This window comes from Pristiophorus japonicus, chromosome 2, assembly GCF_044704955.1.
Source record: "Pristiophorus japonicus isolate sPriJap1 chromosome 2, sPriJap1.hap1, whole genome shotgun sequence".
NCBI lineage: Eukaryota > Metazoa > Chordata > Chondrichthyes > Pristiophoridae > Pristiophorus > Pristiophorus japonicus.
Window position 1 is genome coordinate 231999033 of NC_091978.1, and position 23597 is coordinate 232022629.

At 46.3% G+C, this 23597-nt stretch overlaps 1 protein-coding gene across 1 annotated transcript in view; it reads left to right on the forward strand.

Annotated features, from left to right (window-relative positions):
* Positions 1–23597, forward strand: part of wdfy3 (WD repeat and FYVE domain containing 3) — a 690816-nt gene that overhangs the window by 166425 nt on the left and 500794 nt on the right. The window contains exon 4 of the mRNA XM_070871062.1: positions 19927–20050. Within this exon, the coding sequence (XP_070727163.1) occupies positions 19927–20050 (124 nt within the window). The remainder of the gene's footprint in view (positions 1–19926; positions 20051–23597) is intronic.

A 23597-nucleotide genomic window follows, 5' to 3' on the forward strand; every position in this document is an offset into this window, starting at 1 on the left:
CTCCTCTTCCCCCCCCCCCCGCCCCCCTCCTCTTCCCCCCCCGCCCCCCTCCTCTTCCCCCCCCCCCGCCCCCCTCCTCTTCCCCCCCCCGCCCCCTCCTCTTCCCCCCCCCCGCCCCCCCTCCTCTTCCCCCCCGCCCCCCTCCTCCTTCCCCCCCCGCCCCCCTCCTCTTCCCCCCCCCGCCCCCCTCCTCTTCCCCCCCCCCGCCCCCCTCCTCTTTCCTCCCCCCGCACCCCTCCTCTTTCCCCCCCCGCCCCCTCCTCTTTCCCCCCCCCGCCCCCCTCCTCTTTCCCCCCCGCCCCCCTCCTCTTTCCCCCCCCGCCCCCGTCCTCTTTCCCCCCCCGCCCCGTCCTCTTTCCCCCCCCGCCCCGTCCTCTTCCCCCCCGCCCCCCTCCTCTTCCCCCCCCGCCCCCCTCCTCTTCCCCCCCCGCCCCCCTCCTCTTCCCCCCCCCGCCCCCCTCCTCTTTCCCCCCCCGCCCCCCTCCTCTTTCCCCCCCTGCCCCCCTCCTCTTTCCCCCCCCCCCGCCCCCCTCCTCTTTCCCCCCCCCCCGCCCCCCTCCTCTTTCCCCCCCCCCGCCCCCCTCCTCTTTTCCCCCCGCCCCCCTCCTCTTCCCCCCCGCCCCCCTCCTCTTCCCCCCCCGCCCCCCTCCTCTTCCCCCCCCCGCCCCACTCCTCTTCCCCCCCCGCCCCCCTCCTCTTCCCCCCCCGCCCCCCCTCCTCTTTCCCCCCCCCCGCCCCCCTCCTCTTTCCCCCCCCGCCCCCCTCCTCTTTCCCCCCCCCCGCCCCCCTCCTCTTTCCCCCCCCCCGCCCCCCTCCTCTTTCTCCCCCCCCCCCGCCCCCCTCCTCTTTCTCCCCCCCCCCCCACCCCCCTCCTCTTTCTCCCCCCCCCCCCGCCCCCCTCCTCTTTCCCCCCGCCCCCCTCCTCTTTCCCCACCCCCCGTTCTACAATGAAACTATTCTAACTCACTAGAACTGGAGCAAACTAAATGCCGGGTATTGCAATTTCGAAGATACTCCATTCTAAACTAGTTGCTCCAAAAAAATAGGAGCAACTTAGGCCGAAACCATAGGCCCTAAGTTTCCACATGATTTGCTCCTGATTTTTAGGAGCAACTGGTGTAGAACGGAGTATCTTACAAATCGGAATTCTCGTCATATAGTTTGCTCCAGTTCTAGTCAGATAGAACAGTTTCACTTTGGAACAGAATTTCTTTTTCAAAAGGGGGCGTGTCCGGCCACTTACGCCTGTTTTCAAAGTTTCGGCAGTGAAAACTTACTCCAAACTAACTTAGAATGGAGTAAGTGAAGATTTTTGTACGCTCAAAAAAACCTTGTTAACACTTTAGAAAATCAGGCGTAGGTTACAAATTAGGCATAGGGAATGAGGGTGGGGCGGGGGGGCGAAGGGAAGGCCTTAAATTCTACAATCAATCCTTAGTTATACTTATACAAATATTATACAAATAAATCCAACCTGAATAAAAATTTATAAGCAAAGAAAAGATTAAATAAACCATGTTCCTACCTGTGTGAAACAGCAGCAGCCTTCGAGCTGCTGTGCTTCAGGCAGGCCTTTCATGTTGGAGACAGGCAGGGGTGTGGTGTCAGTGTCTCGACGGCAGCCCCAACAGTGGCAGCAAGCAGCCTTCGAGCTGAGCTGCGGTGCTTGAGGCAGGCCTTCATTCTCTTAGTGGCTGGCCGCGAAGAATCAACACCAGACGGACTTGAGGCCATTCGGCCATGGGATAGCAGCGGCGTCAGTGGCTGGCCGGCAGCCGAAGAATCAACACCGGACACACACAGCTCTTTAAGGTGCTTGAGGCCATTCGGCCACGCTTTAGGGGCGGCGTCAGTGGCTGGCCGGCAGCCAAAGAATCAGCACCGGACGGACGTGAGGCCATTCGGCCATGGGATAGCAGCGGCGTCAGTGGCTGGCCGGCAGCCGAAGAATCAACACCTGACACACGCAGCTCATTAAGGTGCTTGAGGCCATTCGGCCATGCTTTAGGGTCGGCGTCAGTGGCTCGACGGCAGCCGAAGATACAGCAGCAGCCTTCGAGCTGTAAGGGGGACTGAGGCCATTTGGACAGGGAGCGGCAGCCACATAGACAGTTTTATACTTAAATTTGCAGAATGGGTGCTGCATTGTCAACACCACGTATTATGCAATGGTTCGCCATCAATTCACTGCATAGGAGAGAATTGATTAGAGCTCACCGCACCAGGAACGTCGTAGCCCGTAGGTTGATGGGCAGGACACCTTACCCACGTCGACAATATCGAGCCAGGCGCTCGTACCTGGACATGAGCGAGGCTGATTGTGTGAAAAGGCTGCGTTTTCGCAGAGAAGTTGTCACTGAGATCTGTGATATGGTGAGAGCAGATTTGCAGCCCAGAAGCAGAACGCCAACTGTCCTGTCTGTTGAAGTGAAGGTAACAGCTGCACTTTCTTTCTGTGCTCGGGATCGTTTCAGGCTACAACTAGAGATGTGTGCGCCATCTCTCAACGTGCAATACATGCCTGCGTTTACCAGGTCACAGCTGCACTGTATGCGCGAAGGAATGACTTCATCAATTTCCCAATGACCGCACAAGCGATCCATGAGAGGGCTGTGGGCTTCTTCAGGATTGCCGGCTTCCCAAAGGTACAGGGCTGCATTGATTGTACGCACATAGCCTTGCGAGCACCTGTGGAGGATTCTGAGCAGTACCGAAATAGGAAAGGTTTCCACTTTATCAATGTACAACTCGTGTGTGACGACAAGCAGCGCATTATGTCAGTCGATGCGAGATACCCTGGCAGCACCCACGATGCGTTCATCCTACGCGACAGCATTCTATCATCTGATATGTTTGAGCAGCAGCCAGAAGGGTAGAGCTGGCTACTGGGAGACAAAGGATACGGCCTGACCACCTGGCTCATGACGCCCCTACGCGTGACACGGACAGAAGCTGACCGTCAATACAACATGGCGCACATTGCGATGCGCAGCATCATTGAGAGGACCATTGGCATATTGAAATAGCGATTCCGATGCCTGGACCATTCCGGAGGACAGTTGCTATACTCTCCTCAGATTGTCGGTCACTTCACTGTTGTGTGCTGCATGCTTCATAACATAGCCATCATGAGGCAGCAGGAGCTGGTAGTGGAACCAGAAGACCTACGTGAGGGTCCAGTGCATGATGATAGTATTACGGAAGACCAGGATGTGGGTGATAATGACGATCAGGAAAGCATGCAAGTGCCTGATGCCCAAGCATGAGTCGGAGGAGGGCGGTCCATCGTGCCCCTTTAACGATTGCTCAAGCCTTGCACCAGCAGCTCATCCGTGAACGCTTCAATTACTGTTGCCTGAGGGCTCTGCGACCACTGTTGCGCATGGACATGTTTATTCTTTGCAGTTGTTCCTACGTTGTGTTGTGCTAATGGAACATGAAACAGTTTTAATGAAAAAATATTTTATTGAAAAGTTAATGTCACTCTAATAAAATATTTGTTGTATCAAACGATACTTTTTAATATGACTCTTGAAGATCACTTAAAAACTTAAGATCACTTATAAACTTGTAAAGTTACAAAAGTTACAAAACACTTTCTATGTGAAAAATTTTACACTTCAAGATCACTTTTTAGATGCAAAATTAAATAAGTTACAGAATGTGAGAGCATTTACACTATAAGATCACTTGAAAACCCTGAGATCACTTATATGTTGTAAAGTTACAAAACTTACAAAACAATTTCAATTTGAAAAATGCTACTACAGCTACATCAAGAACAAGAATAAAAGCAGCAAAGAAAGGCTGCAACCATGTCTCATCCATATCTCAGTGAATGTTCACTTCCTCATGGGGGTGTCATTTGATTGGCTGGGCTGTGTGCCCTTATTGCAGCACCTACCTCAACCAGGCCCATCCTGACGGCCTGTGCCGACACTTGCATGCCCTCCCTGACGTCCTGTGCCGTCAATTGCACTCCCTCGGACATTCCCTCCCTAAGTTCCCATGTCATTACTGCTATTTCTCCCGTCAGGACCCTCAACTCTTCATCTACTGCACTGATGCCACCGATGAGTGATCGGGTAAGCTCATTGGTCTCCATACCCAATGCCACAACCTGAGTCACATCTGTTGCACGCTGCATCTCAGGAGAGCGTGTCTCCAATCTCCTTCTCCTCTGCCTGGGTCTGCCTTGTGGCACCATTACACAGGGAGGCGAGGGCTGGGACTGTGGGACGCTCTGTATTGCAGACGGCAGTACTAGAGAGAGAGGCTGGGAAGGTGGGGCGCTCGGTGTTCCAGACGACAGCACTCGAGTGCGAGCCGTGGGCTGGGATGTTGGATGAATGGGTGTAAACTGCTCCATGATATCAGCAGCAACACTGGGACCCGAAGCGTCGGAAGCGAAACCATGGAAGGTGGAACCAAGACCTATGCTCGGGGTTGAAACTCTGATGCCCCTTGATGGGGGTTCATAAACATTAAATTGGAAGCTCTCCCCTGCAGACATTTCAGTCATAGCTGCCATCATCCAGTCTGGTTCGTCCGCAGCTGGTTGTACTGGTTCTTGTTCTGTATCCTCAGGGTTGGCAACAGCAGCATCATCGTCGTCATCATCATCATCATCATCATCATCATCATCATCATCATGTTCTGCAAAATACATCAGAAGAGTCAAATGCTTAACAGCAAGGGAGGGGGTCGGATGGGTGGCATGAGTACTCTCACATAGGTTAGGCAGCAGGTTGATTTAAAGGGCCATGATGCATTTTCAGAACTTGCCCTCTTCCTCGCGTTCAGGCCCAGCTTGTGCTGTACCGATTGCTTTTCTCCATGTACGACTCATCATAGCAGCTACCCTTTGTTCCAAGGATATCAGTGGATGCAGATTGGGCACGCCTCCTCCTGTCGAGTTGCCTCCCTTTTGTCGTGGGCCAATTTCTTCTGCAAAGAGTAAAATTTAACTTTTTACAGAGTGTGTCAGTCTTCAAGGTGGGGCATGCAGATAGCCAGGTTATAATTACGATTAAATTAAAAATGGGAAATATTACTTACACTAACTACTTGACCAAGGTCGTGCCATTTCTTTTTACACTGACTTCCAGATCTCCTGGTATGCACCACTGCGCAGTAATCTTCTGCAACTTGGTTCCAGCGTTTCTTCATTTCTTTTGGTGGCACTTTTATGCGACCTCTGTTGCTGGTATCTAGCTCCTGCCATCTCTGCTCAATTACGTTGACTAATATCTCTACTTCCTCATGCAAGAAATTCTTTGTTCTTGGTGGACGTTGATCCATTGCAAAGTTGAATTGGCACTCTTATTTCTCAAAACACGCAGTCCTTAATTTGCATGCACCAATGCAGCACCGGTTCTGCAAGTTTAGCAGTGAAAAGCTGAACTCGCTGATTTCAGCAGATGATTTATTCAACAGTGCTGCGAAAAGCACTCCCTCACACACAGAAATATCACAAAAATTAAATTACAAGCCTTTGCAGGGGTCCAAGAGACAAATCTTCACTTTCTCTCCAGTCCTTTTAAAAATGGGCGAGTGCCAATGTTTGTTTGACACTGCGCTTGCGCGCACGCTCCAACGCGCATGCGCAGGGTTGCCGGCACCACGTTGGCTCATTTAAATTGGACCCGCCCTCCTCTACTTATAGAATCGGCGCGAGTGTTTGGTTCCGTCCCCCGCTGTGAAGAGCTCGCCGCACCAAGCTGAGATTGAGCTCCGAGGAGCCGGAGAATATCGCAGTTTTTTTCTAGCGCACTTTTTGGCGCGGGCCGAAACTTGGGGCCTATGAGTTGGTGGTTAACTAGAGCTGTGGGGGAAAGCATAAATTAATATGGCAGGGAGAAGAACTAAGACTAGAGAGTAGAGTAGGCTGCTTGGAAGGAAAATTAAGTTAGGTGCATAGTAATGTTCCTTTAATTTTCTTTTTTTGGGTGTGTGACCTCTTTAAGGGGATACGTGACCTATTCAAAATATTGCGCATCCGCATTTTTTCACAATTAAAAGCCAATGAACCAGCTGCGTGGGAGCTCTAGAAAACTGCGTAGCCGTGCAGCTTAAAGGGAATATTGGCGTATAGTAAATAAGGAGTTTAGAGGTTGAACAGGACAAGTTAGCAAAAAGGAAATAAGGGTATAGAAAAGGGAACAAAAGGGAAATAGAATGGTTCATGGTGGAAGTAGAACAATTATAGTTATATTCTGAGTAATGGTACTAAAGAAACATAGAAAATAGGTACAGGAGTAGGCCATTTGGTCCTTCAAGCCTGCACCACCATTCAATAAGATCATGGCTGATCATTCACCTCAGTACCCCTTTCCTGCTTTCTCTCCCTACCCCTTGATCCCTTTAGCCGTAAGGGCCATATCTAACTCCCTCTTGAATATATCCAATGAACTGGCATTAACAACTCTCTGGTAGAGAATTCCACAGGTTAACAACTCTGAGTGAAGATGTTTCTCCTCATCTCGGTCCTAAATGGCTTATCCCTTATCCTTAGGCTCTGTCCCCTGGTTCTGGACTTCCCCAACATCAGGAACATTCTTCCTGCATCTAACTTGTCCAGTCCCGTCAGAATTTTATATGTTTCTATGAGATCCCCTCTCATTCTTCGAAACTCCAGTGAATACAGGCCCAGTCGATCCAGTCTCTCCTCATATGTCAGTCCTGCCATCCCAGGAATCAGTCTGGTGAACCTTTGCTGCACTCCCTCAATAGCAAGAACGTCCTTTATCAGATTAGGAGACCAAAACTGAACAGACAATTCCAGGTGAGGCCTCACCAAGGCCCTGTACAATTGCATTAAGACCACCCTGCTCCTATAATCCAATCCCCTAGCTATGAAGGCCAACATGCCATTTGCCTTCTTCACTGCCTGCTGTACCTGCATGCCAACTTTCAATGACTGATATACCATGACACCCAGGTCTCGTTGCACCTCCACTTTTCCTAATCTGCCGCCATTCAGATATTCTGCCTTCATGTTTTTACCACCAAAGTGGATAACCTCACATTTATCCACATTATACTGCATCTGCCATGCATTTGCCCACTCACCTAACCTGTCCAAATCACCCTGCAGCCTCTTAGCATCCACCTCACAGTTCACACCACATCCAGCTTGGTATCATCTGCAAACTTGGAGATATTACACTCAATTCCTTCATCTAAATCATTGATGTATATTGTAAATAGCTGGGGTCCCAGCACTGAGCCCTGCGGCATCCCACTCGTTACTGCCTGCCATTCTGAAAAGGACCCGTTTATCCCGACTCTCCGCATCCTGTCTGCCAACCAGTTCTCTATCCACATCAATACATTACTCCCAGTACCATGCGCTTTAATTTTGCACACTAATCTCTTGTGTGGGACCTTGTCAAAAGCCTTTTGAAAGTCCAAATACACCACATCCACTGGTTCTCCCTTGTCCACTCTACTAGTTACATCCTCAAAAAATTCTAGAAGATTTGTCGAGCATTATTTCCCTTTCATAAATCCATGCTGACTTGGACCGATTCTGTCACTGCTTTCCAAATGCGCTGCTATTTCATCTTTAATAATTAATTCCAACATTTTCCCCACTACTGATGTAAGGCTAACCGGTCGATAATTCCTTGTTTTCTTTCTACCTCCTTTTTTAAAAAGTGGTGTTACATTAGCTACCCTCCAGTCCATAGGAACTGATCTAGAGTCAATAGACTGTTGGAAAATGATCACCAATACATCCACTATTTCTAGGGCCGCTTCCTTAAATACTTCGGGATGCAGACTATCAGGCCTGGGGATTTATCGACCTTTAATCCCATCAAATTTCCTAACACTAATAAGGATTTCCTTCAATTCCTTCTTCTCATTAGACCCTCGGTCCCCGAGTGTTTCCGGAAGGTTATTTGTGTCTTCCTTTGTGAAGACAGAACCAAAGTATTTGTTGAACTGGTCTGCCATTTCTTTGTTCCCCATTATAAATTCACCTGAATCTGACTGCAAGGGACCTACTTTGACTACACTAATCGTTTTCTCTTCACATATCTATAGAAGCTTTTGCAGTCAGTTTTTATGTTCCCAGCAAGCTTCCTCTCATTCTCTATTTTCCCCTTCCTAATTAAACCCTTTGTCCTCCTCTGCTGAATTATAAAATTCTCCCAGTCCTCAGGTTTGCTGTTTTTTCTGGCCAATTTATACGCCTCTTCCTTGGATTTAACACTATCCTTAATTTCCCTTGTTAGCCACGGTTGAGCTACCTTCCCCGTTTTATTTTTATTCCAGACAGGGATGTACAATTGTTGAAGTTCATCCATGTGATCTTTAAATGTTTGCCATTGCCTATCCACAGTCAATCCTTTAAGTATCATTCGCCAGTCTATTCTGGCCAATTCACGTCTCATACCATCGAAGTTGCCTTTCCTTAAGTTCAGGACCCTAGTCTCTGAATTAACTGTCACTCTCCATCTTAATAAAGAATTCTACCATATTATGATCACTTTTCCCCCAAGGGGCCTCACACAACAAGATTGCTAATTAGTCCTTTCTCATTACACATCACCCAGTCTAGGATGGCCAGCTCTCTAGTTGGTTCCTTGACATATTGGTCTAGAAAACCATCCCTAATACACTCCAGGAAATCCTCCTCCACCGCATTGCTACCAGTTTGGTTAGCCCAGTCTATATGTAGATTAAAGTCGTCCATGAGAACTGCTGTACCTTTATTGCACGCATACCTAATTTCTCAGCTCAAGAACAACAACGCATCGGGAACAGATGAAATCCCCACTGAGGCACTAAAGTATGGCAGAGAGGCACTATTGGCACGAATGCATGACCTCATCTCTCTCATCTGGAAGGCGGAGAGCATGCCTGGAGATCTGAGATGCAGTACGCGTGACCATCTTTTTAAAAAAAAAAATGGGACAAGTCCAACTGCGGCAATTACAGAGGGATCTCCCTTTTATCAGCCATTGGGAAAGTCATAGTTCGAATCCTCCTCAACTGTCTTCTCCCTATTGCTGAGGAGCACCTCCCGGAGTCACAGTGCAGATTCCGTCCACTATGGGGCACAACAGATGTGATCTTTGCGGCGTGACAATGCAGGGAACAGCACCAATCTTTGTACTTTGCCTTCGACACTGTTAACCACGAGGGACTATGGAGCGTCCTCCGTTTCAGCAGCCCCCAAAAGTTTGTCGCCATCCTCCGCCTGCTCCACGACGACATGCAAGTCATGAACCTGACCAACGGATCCATCACAGACCCAATCCATGTCTGGATTGGCGTCGAGCAGGGTTGCGTCATCGTGCCAACCCTCTTCTCGATCTTCCTTGCTGCAATGCTCCACCTCACATTCAACAAGCTCCCCGCTGGAGTGGAACGAAACTATAGATCCTTGGTTTTAACACTATCCTTAATTTCCCTTGTTAGCCACAGTTGAGCCACCTTCCTCGTTTTATTTTTACTTCAGATAGGGATGTACAATTGCTGAAGTCCATCCATGTGATCTTTAAATGTTTGCCATTGCTTATCCACCGTCAACCCTTTAAATATCCTTTGCCAGTCTATTCTAGCCAATTCATGCCTCATACCGTCGAAGTTACCTTTCCTTAAGTTCAGGACCCTAGTTTCCGAATTAACTGTGTCACTCTCCATCTTAATAAAGAATTCTACCATATTATGGTTACTCTTTCCCAGGGGGCCTCGCACAACAAGATCGCTAATTAGTCCCTTCTCATCACCCAGTCTAGGATGGCCAGCTCTCTAGTTGGTTCCTCAACATACTGGTCTAGAAAACCATGCCTAATACACTCCAGGAAATCCTCCTCCACCGCATTGCTACCAGTTTGGTTAGCCCAATCAATATGTAGATTAAAGTCGCCCATGATAACTGCTGTACCTTTATTGCACGCATCCCTTATCTCTTGTTTGATGCTGTCCCCAACCTCACTACTACTGTTTAGTGGTCTGCACACAACTCCCACTAGCGTTTTCTGCCCTTTGGTATTCCGCAGCTCCACCCATACCGATTCCACATCATCCAGGCTAATGTCCCTCCTTACTATTGCATTTCCTCTTTAATTTCCTCTTTAACCAGCATCGCCACTCCGCCTCCTTTTCCTATCTGTCTGTCCTTCCTGGATGTTGAGTTCCCAGCCTTGGTCACGCTGGAGCCATGTCTCTGTGATGCCAATTACATCATATCCGTTAACTGCTATCTGCGCAGCTAATTCGTCCACCTTATTCCGTATACACCTCGCATTGAGGCACAGAGCCTTCAGGCTTGTCTTTTTAGCACACTTTGCCCCTTTAGAATTTTGCTGCAATGTGGCCCTTTTTGTTTTTTGCCTTGGGTTTTTCTGCCCTCCACTTTTACTATTCTCCTTTCTATCTTTTGCTTCTGCCTCCATTTTATTTCCCTCTGTCTTCCTGCATAGGTTCCCATCCCCCTGCCATGTTAGTTTAACCCCTTCCCCACAGCACTAGCAAACACTAGGACATTGGTTCCGGTCCTGCCCAGGTGCAGACCGTCCGGTTTGTACTTGTCCTACCTTCCCAGAACCGGTTTCAATGTCCCAGGAATTTGAATCCCTCCCTTCTGCACCACTCAAGCCACGTATTCATCTGAGCTATCCTGTGATTCCTACTCTGACTAGCACGTGGCACTGGTAGCAATCCTGATATTATTACTTTTGAGGTCCTACTTTTTAATTTAGCTCCTATCTCCCTAAATTCGTCTCGTAGGACCTCATCCCGTTTTTTACCTATATCGTTGGCATCTATATGCACCACGACAACTGGCTGTTCACCCTCCCTTTTCAGAATGTCCTGCACCCGCTCTGAGACATCCTTGACCCTTGCACCCGCTCTGAGACATCCTTGACCCTTGCACCAGGGAGGCAACATACCATCCTGGAGTCTCGGTTGCGGCCGCAGAAACGCCTATCTATTCCCCTTACAATTGAATCTCCTATCACTATAGCTCTCCCACTCTTTTTCCTACCCTCCTGTGCAGCAGAACCATCCACGGTGCCATGAACTTGGCTGCTGCTGCCCTCCCCTGATGAGTCATCCCCCAACAGTACCCAAAGTGGTGTATCTGTTTTGCAGGGGGATAACCACAGGGGACCCCTGCACTACCCTCCTTGCACTGCTCTTCCTGTTGGTCACCCATTCCCTATCTGGCTATGTACCTGCTGTAAGACCAACTCGCTTAACGTGCTATTCACGTCATTCTCAGCATCGTGGATGCTCCAATGCCACAATGCGGTCCGACATGAGCTGCAGGCGGATACACTTCCCGCACACGTCGTCGTCAGGGACACCAAAAGTGTCCCTGACTTCCCACATGTTACAGGAGGAGCATAACACATGTCCGAGCTCTCCTGCCATGTCTTAACACTTAGATTAACTTAATTTGGCAACAACAATGATAAAGGTTATTTACTGATCAAGAAAAAAGAAAAACTACTCACCAATCACCAGCCAATCGCTTACCCCCTTGGCTGTGACGTCACCTTTCGATTTCTTTCTACTTTTTTGCCTCCCTGCTGCAGCTGCCTCCTCGAACACCCCGGTGGCGCCTCCAGACTGATGGTCCTTTTGTAGGCCTCCCGACTCTGCTGCTCCGCCTCCTCAACGCCTCCTCGAACTCACCGCTGGCACCTCCCAACTGATGGACCTTTTGTAGGCCTCCCGACTCTGCTGCTCTGCCTCCTCGAAACATCCTTCCAGTCACAAAAACATCCATCAATGATTATCCTTTGCTTCCTACCTCCAAGTCAATTTTGGATCCAACTTGACACTTTGCTCTGTATCCCATGGGCTTTAACCTTCATGACCAGTCTACCATGTGTGACCTTATCAAAAGCTTTGCTAAAATCCATATACACTATATCGTACGGACTATCCTAAACAACCCTCCTGGTTACCTCCTCAAAAAATTCAATCAGGTTAGTCAGACATGATCTTCCCTTCACAAATCCGTGCTGACTGTCCCTAATTAATCCTTGCCTTTCCAAATGTAGATTTATCCTGTCTTTCAGGAATTTTTCCAATAATTTTCCCACCACTGAGGTTAGGCTGACAGGCCTGTAATTACTCGGCCTATCCCTTTCTCCCTTCTTAAACAAGGGTACTACATTAGCAGTCCTCCAATCCTCCGGCACCATGCCCAGATCCAAAGAGGACTGGAAAATTATGGTCAAGGCCTCTGCTATTTCCTCTTTTACTTCGCTCAACAGCCGGGGATGCATTTCATCTGGGCCTGGGGACTTATCTACTTTCAAAGCTGCTAAACCCCTTAATACTTCCTCTCTCACTATATTTATTTCATCCAGAATATCACACTCTTCCTCTAAAGCAATATCTGCATTGCCCCTTTCCTTTATGAAAACAGATGCAAAGTATTCGTTAAGAATCTTACCAACATCTTCCGCCTCCACACAAAGATTACCCTCATGGTCTCTAATAGGCCCTACACTTTCTTTAAGTTACCCTCTTACTCTTAATATATTTATAGAACATCTTAGGGTTTTCCTTAATTTTACTGGCCAAGAATTTCTCATGCTCTCTCTTAGCATTCCTAATATTCTTTTTAATTTTGCCTCTTAACTTTCTATATTCCTCTAAAGATTCTATAGTATTTAGCCATTGATCTATGACATAAACGTCCCTATTTTTTCTTAATCCTCCCCTGTAAATCCCTAGACATTCAGGGATCTAGAATTATTTTTCCCAGCCTTTTTCTTTAAGGGCACATGTTTGGCCTGAGCCTTCCGGATCTCCTCCTCAAATGCCTCCCACTGCTCTGACACTGATTTACCCACAAGTAGCTGTTTCTAGTCCACTGTGGCCAAATCACTCCTTAACTTAGCAAAATTAGCTTTTCCCCAATTTGGAAATTTTATTCCAGGCCTATTCTTGTCCTTATCCATAACTAACTTGAATCTGACTGAATTATGGTCACTGGCACCCAAGTGCTCTCCCACTAATACCCCTTCAACCTGCCCAGCTTCATTCCCCAAAACTAAATCCAAGACTGCCCCCTCTCGTTTTGGGCTTGCTACATACTGACCAAAAAAGTTCTCTTGAATGCATTTCAAGAATTCCACACCCTCTTTACCCTAAATTTGTCCCGATCAATATTTGGATAATTAATATCCCCTACTATTACTACCCTATGATTTTTGGACCACAGCAATTTGCCTACATATTTGCTCCTCTATCTCCTTCCCACTGTTTGGGGGTCTATAATACATGCCCAACAGTGTGATCGCCCCTTTTTTATTTTTCAATTCAACCCATATGGTCTCATTTGATGATCCCTCGACCATATCATCCCTCCTCACCGCTGAAATAATTTCTTTAATCAGTACCGCGAACCCCCCACCCCCACTTTTTACCCCCCTCTCTATTTTGTCGATAAATCCTGTAGCCAAGAATATTGATCTGCCGAACCTGTCCCTCTTTCAGCCATGTTTCTTTAATGGCTATTGTGTCATACTCCCAAGTGTCTACCTGTGCTCTTAGTTCATCCGCCTTATTCGCTATACTCCTTGCATTAAAGTATATATCATTCATAGAAACATAGAAACATAGAAAATAGGTGCAGGAGCAGGCCATTCAGCCCTTCTAGCCTGCACCGCCATTCAATGAGTTCATGGCTGAACATGAAACTTCAGTACCCACTTCCTGCTTTCACGCCATACCCCTTGATCCCCCGAGTAGTAAGGACTTCATCTAACTCCCTTTTGAATATATTTAGTGAATTGGCCTCAACTACTTTCTGTGGTAGAGAATTCCACAGGTTCACCACTCTCTGGGTGAAGAAGTTTCTCCTTATCTCGGTCCTAAATGGCTTACCCCTTATCCTCAGACTGTGACCCCTGGTTCTGGACTTCCCCAACATTGGGAACATTCTTCCTGCATCCAACCTGTCCAAACCCGTCAGAATTTTAAACGTTTCTATGAGGTCCCCTCTCACTCTTCTGAACTCCAGTGAATACAAGCCCAGTTGATCCAGTCTTTCTTGATATGTCAGTCCCGCCATCCCGGGAATCAGTCTGGTGAACCTTCGCTGCACTCCCTCAATAGCAAGAATGTCCTTCCTCAAGTTAGGAGACCAAAACTGTACACAATACTCCAGGTGTGGCCTCACCAAGGCCCTGTACAACTGTAGCAACACCTCCCTGCCCCTGTACTCAAATCCCCTCGCTATGAAGGCCAACATGCCATTTGCTTTCTTAACCGCCTGCTGTACCTGCATGCCAACCTTCAATGACTGATGTACCATGACACCCAGGTCTCGTTGCACCTTCCCTTTTCCTAATCTGTCATCATTCAGATAATAGTCTGTCTCTCTGTTTTTACCACCAAAGTGGATAACCTCACATTTATCCACATTATACTTCATCTGCCACGCATTTGCCCACTCACCTAACCTATCCAAGTCACTCTGTAGCCTCATAGCATCCTCCTCGCAGCTCACACTGCCACCCAACTTAGTGTCATCCGCAAATTTGGAGATACTACATTTAATCCCCTCGTCTAAATCATTAATGTACAATGTAAACAGCTGGGGCCCCAGCACAGAACCCTGCGGTACCCCACTAGTCACTGCCTGCCATTCCGAAAAGTACCCATTTACTCCTACTCTTTGCTTCCTGTCTGACAACCAGTTCTCAATCCACGTCAGCACACTACCCCCAATCCCATGTGCTTTAACTTTGCACATTAATCTCCTGTGTGGGACCTTGTCGAAAGCCTTCTGAAAGTCCAAATATACCACATCAACTGGTACTCCTTTGTCCACTTTATTGGAAACATCCTCAAAAAATTCCAGAAGATTTGTCAAGCATGATCTCCCTTTCACAAATCCATGCTGACTTGGACCTATCATGTCACCATTTTCCAAATGCGCTGCTATGACATCCTTAATAATTGATTCCATCATTTTACCCACTACTGAGGTCAGGCTGACCGATCTATAATTCCCTGCTTTCTCTCTCCCTCCTTTTTTAAAAAGTGGGGTTACATTGGCTACCCTCCACTCGATAGGAACTGATCCAGAGTCAATGGAATGTTGGAAAATGACTGTCAATGCATCCGCTATTTCCAAGGCCACCTCCTTAAGTACTCTGGGATGCAGTCCATCAGGCCCTGGGGATTTATCGGCCTTCAATCCCATCAATTTCCCCAACACAATTTCCCGACTAATAAAGATTTCCCTCAGTTCCTCCTCCTTAATAGACCCTCTGACCACTTTTATATCCGGAAGGTTGTTTGTGTCCTCCTTAGTGAATACTGAACCAAAGTACTTGTTCAATTGGTCTGCCATTTCTTTGTTCCCCGTTATGACTTCCCCTGATTCTGACTGCAGGGGACCTACGTTTGTCTTTATTAACCTTTTTCTCTTTACATACCTATAGAAACTTTTGCAATCCGCCTTAATGTTCCCTGCAAGCTTCTTCTCGTACTCCATTTTCCCTGCCCTAATCAAACCCTTTGTACTCCTCTGCTGAGTTCTAAATTTCTCCCAGTCCCCAGGTTCGCTGCTATTTCTGGCCAATTTGTATGCCATTTCCTTGGCTTTAATACTATCGCTGATTTCCCTAGATAGCCACGGTTGAGCCACCTTCCCTTTTTTATTTTTACGCCAGACAGGAATGTACAATTGTTGTAATTCATCCATGCGGTCTCTAAATGTCTGCCATTGCCCATCCACAGTCAACCCCTTAAGTATCATTAGCCAATCTATCTTAGCCAATTCATGCCTCATACCTTCAAAGTTACCCTTCTTTAAGTTCTGGACCATGGTCTCTGAATTAACTGTTTCATTCTCCATCCTAATGCAGAATTCCACCATATTATGGTCACTCTTCCCCAAGGGGCCTTGCACAATGAGATTGCTAATTAATCCTCTCTCATTACACAACACCCAGTCTAAGATGGCCTCCCCCCTAGTTGGTTCCTCGACATATTGGTCTAGAAAACCATCCCTTATGCATTCCAGGAAATCCTCCTCCACCGTATTGCTTCCAGTTTGGCTAGCCCAATCTATGTGCATATTAAAGTCACCCATTATAACTGCTGCACCTTTATTGCATGCACTCCTAATTTCCTGTTTGATGCCCTCCCCAACATCACTACTACTGTTTGGAGGTCTGTACACAACTCCCACTAACGATTTTTGCCCTTTAGTGTTCTGCAGCTCTACCCATATAGATTCCACATCATCCAAGCTAATGTCTTTCCTAACTATTGCATTAATCTCCTCTTTAACCAGCAATGCTACCCCACCTCCTTTTCCTTTTATTCTATCCTTGACCTCCTTCCTTACTACATACTAAGCCCCGTTTCCTCTGTCTTACAGATTCGCTTTCTAGATTCTTGCTATCCAATCTCTGCTCTACTTTCTTCCCTTTTGAATTCATTCTCAGGTTCCCATCCTCCTGCCAAGCTAGTTTAAACTCTCCCCAACAGCACTAGCAAAACTTCCCACGAGGACATTGATCCCAGCGCTGTTGAGGTGCAACCCGTCCAGTTTGTACAGGTCCCATCTCCCCCAGAAGCTGTCTCAATGCCTCAAGAATTTAAAGCCCTCCCTCCTACACCAATTTTCCAGCCACGTGTTCATCCTCTCTATCCTTCTATTATACTCATTAGCACGTGGCACGGGTAGTAACCCAGAGATTACTACCTTTTGAGGTCCTACCCTTTCATTTTCTTCCAAGTTCCCTGAATTCTTCTTGTAGGACCTCATCCCTTATTTTACCTATATCATTGTTCCCGATATGGACCATGACCTCTGGCTATTTACCCTTCTCCGTTTCCCCCCCCCCCCCCCCCCACCCCAGGATGCCCTGCATCCGCTCTGTGACATCCTTGACCTTGCCACATTGGTCTGTGAAGGTATGAGGGCAGAGTTGGCTAAAGTGGACTGGGAAAATAGATCAAATAGATTAAAGTGTAGGACGGTTGATGAACAGTGGTGTGCATTTAAGGAGATATGTCACAACTCTCAAGAAAAATATGTTCCAGTGAGGAGGAAAGCATGTAAGAGAAAAGAGAGCCATCCGTGGCTAACTAAAGAAATAAAGGACTGTATCCAATTAAAAACAAGGGCATACAAAGTGGCCAAAACTAGTGGGTGGCCAGAAGACTAGGAAGCTTTTAAAAGCCAGCAAAGAATGACTAAAAAATGATTAAGAAAGGGAAGATAGACTATGAAAGTAAATTAGTGCAAAATATAAAAACAGATAGCAAGAGTTTTTATGGATATATAAAAAGGAAAAGAGTGTATAAAGTAAATGTTGGTCCCTTAGAGGACGGGACCGGGGAATTAGTAATGGGGAACATGGAGATGGCAGAAACTCTGAACAAATATGTTATATCAGTCTTTACGTAGAGGAAACTAACAATTTCCCAACAGTGGATAGTCAAGGGGCTATAGGGGGGCAGGAGCCTAACAAAATCACAATCACTAAGGAGTTGGTACTCAGTAAGATGATTGGACTAAAGGCAGATAAATCCCCTGGACCTGATGGCTTGCATCCTAGGGTCTTAAGAGAAGTAGCGGCAGGGATAGTGGATGCATTGGTTGTAATTTACCGAAATTCCCTGGATTCTGGGGAGGTCCCAGCAGATTGGAAAACTGCAAATGTAATGCCCTTATTTTAAAAAAAAAAAAGGAGGCAGACAAAAAGCAGGGACCTATGGACCAGTTAGCCTAACATCTGTGGTTGGGAAAATGTTGGAGTCCATTATTAAAGAAGCAGTGCATTTGGAAAAGCAAAATTCGGTCAGGCAGAGAGTCAGCATGGATTTATGAAGGGGAAGTCATGTTTGACAAATTTGCTGGAATTCTTTGAGGATGTAACGAATAGGGTGGATAAAGTGGAGCCAGTGGATATGGTGTATTTGGACTTCCAGAAGGCATTTGACAAGGTGCCAATTAAAGGTTACTGCACAAGATAAAAGTTCACGGGGTTGAGGGGAATATATTAGCATGGATAGAGGATTGGCTAACTAACCGAAAACAGAGTCGGGATAAATGGTTCATTCTCTGGCTAGCAACCAGTAACTCGTGGGGTGCTGCAGGGATCAGTGCTGGGACCCCAACTATTTACAATCTATCTAAACAACTTGGAAGAAGGGACTGAGTGTAACGTAGCTAAGTTTGTTGACGATACAAAGATGTGAGGGGACACAAAATCTGCAAAGAAACATAGACAGGCTAAGTGAGTGGGCAAAAATTTGACAGATGGAGTATAATGTTGGAAAGTGTGAGGTCATGCACTTTGGCAGAAAAAGTCAAAGAGCAAGTTATTATTTAAATGGAGAAAGATTGTAAAGTGCTGCAGTACAGTGGGACCTTGGGTATTTGTGCATGAAACACAAAAGGATAGTATGCAAGTACAGCAAATGATCAGGAAGGCCAATGGAATCTTGGCCTTTATTGCAAAGGGTGATGGAGTATAAAAGCAGGGAAGTCTTGCTGCAGCTATACAAGGTATTGGTGAGGCCACACATGGAATGCTGCATGCAGTTTTGGTTTCCATATTTACGAAAGGATATACTTGTTTTGGAGGCAGTTCAGAGAAGGTTCACTAGGTTGATTCCGGAGATGAGGGGGTTGACTTATGAGGAAAGGTTGAGTCGGTTGGGCCTCTACTCATTGGACTTCAGAAGAATGAGAGTTGAGCTTATCGAAACGTATAAGATTATGAGGGAGCTTGACAAGGTGGATGCAGAGAGGATGTTTCCACTAATGGGAAGACTAGAACTAGAGGGCATGATGTTCGAATAAGGGGCCGCACATTTAAAACAGAGATGAGGAGAAATTTCTTCTCTGAGGGTTGTAAATCTGTGGAATTCACTGCCTGAGAGCTGTGGAAGCTGGGACATTGAATAAATTTAAGACAGAAATAGACAGTTTCTTAAACGATAAGGGGTTATGGGGAGCGGGCGGGGAAGTGGAGCTAAGTCCATGATCAGATCAGCCATGATCTTATTGAATGGCGGAGCTGGCTCGAGGGGCTGTATGGCCTACGCCTGTTCCTATTTCTTATGTTCTTATGTATGTTCTTATAGTCTGTGTTTGCCTGTGGAACCTCCCCGGGGTTCAATGAGTCTCTAATAATTGTCAATGTCTCTCAAATCTCCTCCCTAGTCCCTCTCAGCACTCTGGGAGTAATACCATCTATCCCTGAGGATTTATTTGGTTTGAGCCCTTTTCGCCTGTCCACGACCTTGATTGATATCAAGGTTAACTCTGGGGGTTGCAGAGTGCTGTTGATTGTGGAACTATAACTGAAGATAAGTCACCTCCTTTTGAAAAGGAGGGGCGAAAATTTGGGAAAGCCAAATTACGAGCTAAATGTTGTAAAATTAAGCTAGAGTGTAAATATTTCACTTGCTTAAGCAATTACTCAAATAGATTGTTCAACTGGAATTCACAGGAAAGAGCATAATTTCTTATTGCCCATCCCTAGGAACACACGCGCGCACGAATGGGAAGTAGTGTGATTAGTTATGATTTGCTGTTATATCTTTTTTAACTGATGCATTGGAATACTTTTGCATATGACCAGGGTGAATGAATAATGAACTACAATGAGAAAAAGTTGAAATGCAAGGAAGTTAGGCTATAAAAGGCTATTGGCATATGGCTACAAAATAATTTGAATATGACTTTAAAAGTGCAGGTGGTTGAGGTCTTGTGCCTGACAAAAAGTATTGTAGTTTTTAAGTACGTCAGCTACAGTATAGAGAATTTGGATCTCTCAAGTGGTATCTGATGGGTAAAAACAGTAATAATGAACAAAACTAATAAACAGTGCAATTAATCCCACCTTTTCTTGAACATCGTGTAAAAAATTCTATCTTTACATCTGTGAAATGACATTATTTTTGTTCATCTTTCAGGTATTTGGAAATGCTCCTGCTGGCACCATGACTGAGAAATTTTCAGATCTCTTGCAGTTTGCTGCCCAGGTCTCACGCTTGATGGTGACTGAAATCAGGAGAAGAGCCTCAAACAAATCCACAGGTATGGGATGCCTGGATTCTGGATGGAAGGTAGCAGAGCAAGATTTCATAGTGAACGGAATAGAATTCTAATTAGATCACGTTGTAGCTGCAGATGTCAGCAAAAGTAACTTACTCACCGGTGGGGGCGATGGTGCCTCTGGGGAGTGCAGCCAGAGCCAAGTCTACAGCACCACGGGTGGCTCGGCTACATGGCGCGGGGGCGCAGGCGCAGATGTGACTCCAGGATGGTATGTTGCCTCCCTGGTGCCAGGGTCAAGGATATCACCGAGCGGCTGCAGGTCATTCTAGGCGGAGAGGGTGAACAGCCAGAAGTCATGGTCCATATCAGGACCAATGACAATAGGTAGAAAGAGGGATGAGATTCTGCAGGCAGAGTTTAGGGAGCTGGAGTGAGCTTAAAACACAAGACCTCAAAGGTAGTAATCTCCGGATTACTCCCGGTGCCACGAGCTAGTGAGTACAGAAATAGGAGGATAGAGCAAATGAACGCGTGGCTGCGGTGATGGTGCAGGGGGGAGGACTTTAGATTCCTGAGCCATTGGGACCGCTTCTGGGGAAGGTGAGACCTGAACAAGCTGGATGGGTTGCATGTCAACAGAGCCGGGACCAATATCCTCGGGCGGGGGGGTTTGCTAGTGCTATTAGGGGGGGTTTAAACTAGCTTGGCAGGGGGATGTGAACCTGAGAATAGATTCAGTAGGAAGGGGAGTAAAGCTGGAATTGGAAAGCAAAAATGTAGAAAGTGAATTTGAAAGACAGAGGAAACAAGGGCTAGAAAGTCGGCAACAAAGAGGTCTGGCTATACTAAATGGAATATACTTCAATGCAAGGACTATAGCGAATAAGGCAGATGAGCTGAGAGCACAGGTAAACACTTGGGAGTATGATATAGCTATTACAGAGACATGGTTAAAAGAGGGGCAGGTATGGCAGCTTAACATTCCAGATTACAGGATTTTCAGATGGGACAGAGGGGTGTAAAAAGGGAGAGGGGTCATGGTATTGATTAAAGAAACTATTACAGCTGTGAGGAGGGATGATATGTTAAAGGGATCATCAAACGAGACCATATGGGTCGAATTGAAGATCAAAAAAAGGGTGATCACACTGCTCGGAGTGTACTATAGACCCCCAAACAGTGAGAGGGAGATAGAAGAGCAAATATGTAGACAAATTTCTGAGAAGTGCAAAAACTATAGAGCAGTGATAGAAGGGGATTTCAACTATCCTAATATTAACTGTGACAACTTTAGTTTGAAGAGTATAGAGGTTGCGGAATTCCTAAAATGCATTCAAGAGAACTTTTTTAGCCAGTATGTAGCAAGCCCAACTCGGGAGGGAGTGGTTCTGGATTTAGTTTTCGGAAATGAAGCTGGGCAGGTGGAAGGGGCATCAGTGGGAGAGCATTTCGGTGCTAGTGACCATAATTCAGTTAGATTTAAGGTCGTTATGAAAATGGACACGGTTAGACCAGGAATAAAAGTTCTAAATTGGGGAAAAGCCAACTTTACTAAGCTGAGAGGTGATTTAGCCATAGTGGACTGGAAACAGCTACTTGAAGGTAAATCGGTGTCAGAGCAGTGGGAGGCATTCAAGGAGGAGATCTGCAGGGTTCAGGCCAAATATGTGCCCTTAAAAAGGGTGGGACTAACAAATCTGGGTCCCTGGATGTCTAGGGACATACAGGGTAGGATAAAGAAAAAAAGGGAAACTTATGACGGATACCGAGGGCTAAATACTGCAGAATCTCTCGGAGTATAGAAAGTCCAGGGGTGAGATCAAAAGGGATATTAGGAAAGTAAAGAGAGAGCATGAAAAATTCTTGGCAAGTAAAATCAAGAAAAACCCAAAGATGTTTTACAAATAATCTTAAGAGCAAGAGGATAACTAAAGAAAAGGTAGGACGTATTAGAGACAATGAGGGTAATCTATGTGTGGAGGTGGAAGATGTGGGTACGGTTCTTAATGAATAATCTGTTTGTTTTCACAAAGGAAAGGGGCAGTGCAGACACTGCTATCGAGGAGGAGGAGTGTGAAATATTAGATGAAATAAACATAGAGGAGGTATTAAGGGGTTTAGCAGCTTTGAAAGTGGATAAGTCCCCAGGCCCGGATGAACTGTATCCCAGGCTGTTAAGCGAAGCAAAAGAACAACTAGCAGAGGCTTTGACCATGATTTTCCAATCCTCTCTGTCTCCAGGTGTGGTGCCAGAGGACTGGAGGACTGCTAATGTGGTACCTGTGTTTAAGAAGGGAGAAAGGGATAGAGTGAGTACATAAGAACATAACATAAGAAATAGGAGCAGGGGTAGGTGGTATGGCCCCTTGAGCCTGCTCCGCCATTTAATACGATGATCCAATCATGGACTCGGGTCCACTTCCCTGCCCGCTCCCCATAACCCCTTATTCCCTTAAGAAACTGTCTATCTCTGTCTTAAATTTATTCAATGACCCAGCTTCCATAGCTCTCTGAGGCAGCGAATTCCACAGATTTACAACCCTCAGAGAAGAAATTCCTCCTCCTCTCAGTTTTAAATGGGCGGCCCCTTATTCTAAGATTATGCCCCCTTCTAGTCTCCCTTATCAGTGGAAGCATCCTCTCTGCATCCACCTTGTCAAGCCCCCTCATAATCTATGTTTCGATAAGATCATCTTTCATTCTTCTGAATTCCAATGAGTAGAGGCCTAGCATACTCAATCTTTCCTCATAAGTCAACCCCCTCATCTCCGGAATCAACCTAGTGAACCTTTTCTGAATTGCCTCCAAAGCAAGTATATCCTTTCGTAAATATGGAAACCAAAACTTATGCAGTATTCCAGGTGTGGCCTCACCAATATCCTGTATAACTGTAGCAAGACTTCCCTGCTTTTATACTCCATCCCCTTTGTAATAAAAGCCAAGATTCCATTGGCCTTCCTGATCAATTGCTGTACCTGCATACTAACCTTTTGTGTTTCATGCACCAGGTCCCACTGTACTGCAGCACTTTGCAATTTTTCTCCATATTAACTTGCTCTTCGACTTTTTTTCTGCCAAAGTGCATAACCTCTCACTTTCCAACATTATACTCCATCTGCCAAATTTTTGCCCACTTACTTTGCCTGTCCATATCCTTTTGCAGGTTTTTTGTGTCCTTCTCACACATTGCTTTTCCTCCCATCTTTGTATCGTCAGCAAACTTGGCTATGTTACACTCGGTCCCTTTATCCAAGTCATTAATAAAAATTGTAAATAGTTGGGGGTCCCAGCACTGATCCCTGCGGCACCCTACTTGTTACTGATTGCCAAACCGAGAATGAACCATTTAGCCCGACTTTCTGTTAGTTAGCCAATCCTCTATCCATACTAATATATTTCCTGCAACCCCGTGAACTTTTATTTTGTGCAGTAACCTTGTCAAATGCCTTATAGAAGCCCGAATGCACCACATCCATTGGTTCCCCTTTATCCAACCTGTTCGTTAAATCTTCAAGGAATTCCAGCAAATTTGTCAAACATGACTTTCCCTTCATAAATCCAGAGGAGATGTTCTTAACCCTGGCAG